At 46.7% G+C, this 5,513-nt stretch overlaps 1 protein-coding gene across 1 annotated transcript; it reads left to right on the forward strand.

The window, feature by feature from the left end:
* Positions 1 to 2,908: 2,908 nt before the first annotated feature.
* On the forward strand, positions 2,909 to 3,681 carry LOC105854605. The gene is given in 1 exon segment (XM_012734673.1): positions 2,909 to 3,681. A coding segment is annotated over 1 exon segment (705 nt). The 3' UTR covers positions 3,614 to 3,681.
* Positions 3,682 to 5,513: the final 1,832 nt, after the last annotated feature.

Below are 5,513 nucleotides of genomic sequence, written 5' to 3' on the forward strand. Positions count from 1 at the left end.
ACGGCCGTCTCCGGGATGGCACCGGAAGTCCCGCACGCACGCAGGCGCCCACCCCGGGGCTCTGATTGGCTCACACCGCCCACTCTGGCGCAGTGCCCTCTGGGTAGTGTAGTTTCCTCAGCTACCGCCACAAGGAACCCACTGGAAGGCATTGACTGCCTCCTAGGAAGGGGAAAGCTGCCATCACTTACTGTCAGCAGTCGAACACGTCCTTGAATCGTACGCCACAGAAGTTGAATCCCCCAAACATGACAACTAGTTCGAGTTTTCCCAAGGCCACCAATCCAGACACGCGTGTGAATCACACAAAATTCACCCCCGAACATAATGATGTGACACCCATGCAGCAAGTGCTCTTACTTTTCTCACTCTGTCAGTCAGTATTTGAGTCATTCGGGGCATGTTTAAGAGGAATTGCCACCTGTCGTGCCCCGTGACCCTCTGGCCCTGACTGGTGGCATACTCATAAAACAACGCTGCCCGGCTATCTGGGGCTTCTCACTCAGTGACAATCATATTCAGTCCCTTTAGAAATCTGTGTCTATCACAAATGCAGAGCAACGGCATTCTCTCTCGGTGGGACAAAGCATCACTGATCTCAGGCAGAGTGTTGTATGCGGAGGAGTGATCTGAACACCCTTTCATCCCCAAGCTGGGAAGGGGTCATGGATGCCCAGTAATGCTGGATGGTGGGAAAAGACATCACTACAATAAAGCTGCAAATTAGAGAGTGTCACAGTGGTTTGCAGTGATCTGGAGATTGGGCCCTCCCTGGTGGCCCAATGGGTTCAAGCACAGCACTATGGAGCTACCTCCAGCCACTGTGGCCTGAGTCCATCCCTGGCCGGGGAGTGACCCACAGAGCGAAACAGACCCCTCCTGACATGCCCGCTGCCCCCTCAGCAGTGGGTTTCAGATTTGCCTGACTGCCTCTCAGTCGCAGATTCAGAGCTTTCTGTGGGACCAGAGCAAGGCTGAGTAGGGGAGTCTGCTTCCTCGTGCTAGTGGGGGTTCACGTGGCATGAACAGCTGCTCCCCAGGCAGGTGCTTACAAATCACCCAACATCCATAGTACTTACAGCTTCTCCAGCATGTGCTCCCCATCACACATGTGCTGCATCAGCTCACAGTAGACTATGCTGGTTCCACTCATGACCCTTCCAGGAATCCTCCCCGCAATACACACCATGAGCATCTCCCCCTGGAATCTGATGCACTCTGGGTAAATGCGTTGCCCACGAACGCCATTCAACAGGCCTACCATGGGGTGTGACTCAGGTAGCGAAGCCAGCCTCCAGAATAGGACTTTACTGCTGCATGAATGTGAAAAACACACTGCAATTTTGTGACTTCACTTTCTCACTATCCGTTTTCACCAAAATACAATTAAACAGTTCCACCATCCAGGCAGTGCTGGCAAGTGAAATGCTTATTTGCAAAAACCAAGTCGTAAATGTTGCCACCCCCCCGACCCTATGTGTTTTGATGTTACTGAGTCTCAAAATATTACACAAGTAACGTCATTACCTGTGTGTCATCGCCAACCGTTCTGCTCACACATGTAGTAAGGCACCCCCGATGTCACTGTGGGGAAATCCACCTGATGATGAAAGACTTTGCAGTTCCCACCTTCCTCTGAAAATTCCAGGTTGACATTTTAGGTGGAGCCTTTGGGTGAAGAAGCGACAAAACAGCTGGATGTGTCACCTCTTTACATGTCTCAGTGGCCTAGGGACAGGTCACTCCTAGCCCCGTTTATGGAGGACAAACTTGGTTCAGTGTAGATATTCCTTAGGAAATCCCATGATGGAGAATGGGGATCCAATATAGGTCCCTTGACCCAAAGCGACAGGAGACTGATCACGGCCCTCTTCTTTGCCTCCTGTCCTAGCTTTCAATATCCAGTCCATCCTGATGTCCTCTTACCCCTCATCCACTACAACAAACCTTTGATAAATAAAGGAAGTAAGCAAGCAGCATGCAGCAAGATTGTATCACATTATTAAAGGTACTGAACTAAGAAAGAGACTGTATAAAAAGCAGTTTAATATTAAAAATGTATGGTAAATGTGCACATGATATAGTGTAGAGCATAAAAAGTATTTTTTTAAAAAAATGGTATGCTCTTCAGAAATGAAAACAATTTTGTACTCAGGAAAGATATTGCTGATGTATTCCAGAAAGTGAAATTCTGACATACAATTCTGATAAAGATGGAAGTTCATAGTGAAATTAGAAATAGCTATGAAGACATTTACCAAATAAATGGAGAATAGAAAAAATTCTGAGTGTTATCCGAATGCTTAGGCTATCATGAAAACAAAATCAATCATTTCCTCTACATTTCTTTCCTGATGTGAACTTTGTGGTTTTAGATGGGCCAAGACTGATAGCCTTTTTATCCTCATGCACAAGTAAGACCTGTCCCCACAGTGTGTAATGAGGACAGCGCTGGCTAGAGGATCCCCCACATTCAGCAACTAGAAGACCATCACCCTCGTGAATAATGTGGTGTTACACGGAACTGAACAGGAGTATCGGTTACATCAGCATACCTGCTGAAGTGGACAGCCGCACATTTAATGAGAAAGTAGCACTTAGCCAAGCACGTTCCGCATTCACTATGATCCAAAGACCCTGATCCAGTTGAAGTGACTGATGGTGACAGAAGGCAGAGCATTGCATGGAAGATTCCCCACACTCACTGCACCCCCAGTGCCTTCCTCCTGTGTGAACGCTGGTGTAGTTTGAGATGAATTTTTTCTTTAAAGAATTTTCCACATTCACTGCACTGATGAGGTCTCTCTCTTGTGTGAATCCTCTTGTGCTGATTGAGTGATGAGATATGGGTAAAAAATTTTCCGCATTCAGTACACTCATAAGGCCTTTCGCCCGTGTGAACTCTCTTATGACCACGAAGTGTAGAGCTGCAGGCAAAAGACTTCCCACATTCACTGCACTGGTAAGGCCGCTCTCCTGTGTGAACCCTCTTGTGACCACGGAGGGAAGAGCTCGAGGTGAAGGATTTCCCACATTCCCCACACTCGTAAGGACTTTCTCCAGTGTGAACCCGCTGGTGTACAACATAGTGGTACCTTCCTATAAAGGCCTTCCCACATTCAGTGCACTCAAAAGGTCTCTCTCCGGTGTGAAGTCTCTGGTGTTGCTGAAGACCTGCTTTCTGGGCAAAAGATTTCCCACACTCACTGCACACGTATGGCCTTTCTCCTGTGTGATGCCTCTGGTGCCGCTGGAGCCCTATCTTATAGGTGAAAGTTCTTCCGCATTCCCCACACTCGTAAGGCCTTTCCCCTGTGTGAACCCTCTGGTGTACAATGACTTGAAATCTCCCTATAAACGACTTTCCACATTCAGTGCACTCAAAAGGTCTCTCTCCAGTGTGAAGTCTCTGGTGTTGCTGGAGTACTGACTTCTGGGTAAAGGATTTCCCACACTCACTGCACACATACGGCCGTTCTCCTGTATGAAGTCGCTGGTGTCGATGGAGTCCGGCCTTATAGGTGAAAGATTTCCCACACTCACTGCAAACATGGGATCTTTTTCCAGTGTGAAGTATTTGGTGATAGCGGAGGTTAGAACAACTGATAAATGATTTTCCACAGTCACTGCAATTATAAGGCCTATCTCCTGTGTGTATCCTCATGTGTATAAGAAGGTAGGACTTTTGGGTGAATAATTTCCCACATTCACTGCACACATAATGTCTTTCTCCCCTGTGAATTCTCTGATGCTGAAGAAGTGCGGTGCTTTGGCTGAAAGATTTCCCACACTCACTACATGCATATGACCTTTCACAACTGGCCACATCCCTGTTACTTCTCAAAAATGTGTTTCCCAAATCATCCTTTTGGGGTTTCTGGAGGTTTGCTTCAGATGTAAGTTGTTTCATACATATCCTACACCCCAACAACTTCCAGTTGTTCTGTGTCTCCAGGGGCTTTGTCATGTGAAAAATGTCTCTCCAGACATGATTACAGATCTCACGGGAGTGGGTGTTCTGGGAAGAGGAGGTAGGCTTAGAAGTGCTGGCCTGTGACATTCCTACAGAAGTGCTCTGTTCAAAAGGTGTCTCCACATTCTCTTCTCCACAGCAACAACCTGAATACACAGAAACACTGTGAAGAACACGCTGACTTTACAAGGAGTGGACACCTCAATCACGTGTTCACCTGTCACTTGTAAGAACACGCCTGTGGGGTGCTCTTCCAGATGGAGTTAGAGTCTGGCTGGGGAAGAAGCTACCGGACCTTACTAGGCCCACAGGAAAATGTGGTGAAGACGTTACAGGGAAGGATTCAAGGTACTGTGGAATGCAGGAAGGGAGGCAAGTTCCACAATTCTTCCTCTGCCATGGGACACCTGCCTGACATTTGCAGCTGGCTGCCTGAAGTAAAGCAAAATACTGTATCAGAAATAAACAAGAGAGGTAGAATAGTTGCTGTTTAAGGCTTATTTAAGTAACACTCAAGTCCTATAGCATGTGTGAACAAAGTGTCAGGGCTGTAGAGAAAGCTACAAGAGAAATGGACAAGATGTGAAAACCAGAAAGGGGAGAGAAGAATTAACTTGGTAGGAAACTGACTAGTCAGTAAAGGATATGAGGATGGTAAAAGCAGGAAAGAGAAAATGTCTCTGTGAGAAGGAACTATACATTAAAAAAATTCCAATGAAAACAATATAAAAATTTAAAGCAATGTCCATGAAGCTAACATTATTCAAGTAAATTAACAAGATATTAAAATTTACATAGGCTATAAAAGGCCACAAATCCCTAAAGCATTTCTGAGAAAAATAGAGAAAAACATAAAAATTCCTTCTAACACTGGACTTTCAATAATCTTTAATGCATCAACAACAATAAATTATTGCAATTAAAAATAAACAATAATCAGTGTGCTAGAGCAAACAAAAATAAATCCAGGCCCTCCCTGGGGGTGCAGAGTTAAAGTCTCAGCACTACGAAGCTCTGGCAGCCACTGCGGCCTGAGTCCATCCTGGACAGGGAGTGACCCTCAGGGTGCAGCAGAGCCCTCCTGTCTCCCCGCTGCCCCCTCAGCAGTGTGTTTTAGTGAATCTGCCTGTTTTGCTCCCCACTGTCTCTGGGAATCCTCTGAACCTCCCCCCCACACCCCTGGCCTGCACCCAGCTCTGCTATGTAAAAGAAAACTACGTTTAAGAGGTAGCATGCAACGAGTATACTGAATATTACACATATGCAGACATCGCCACCTCATGGCACACGTCAAATGTGACTTATTCTTTCAATACCACCACAGGTAGGTCTTGGGCACGCGCCAGCTAGAGATGGAGTCAGTCTTGGCAAAGAGTGAGAAGGACCTGGACTCAGCAACCAGTGGGAAAGCGCAAGCAAGATGCTACCCCACAGATGCGTGTAGACTAAGGTCTCTACTGTGTCTTTACGCAGCTTTGGCACACAGGTATGGGGGCGCATCGATGAGAGAAGGCAGTGGGGAAAAACCCAACTCAGTCAA

Source organism: Condylura cristata, unplaced genomic scaffold (genome assembly GCF_000260355.1).
Source record: "Condylura cristata isolate star-nosed mole 26May11 unplaced genomic scaffold, ConCri1.0 scaffold00066, whole genome shotgun sequence".
NCBI lineage: Eukaryota > Metazoa > Chordata > Mammalia > Eulipotyphla > Talpidae > Condylura > Condylura cristata.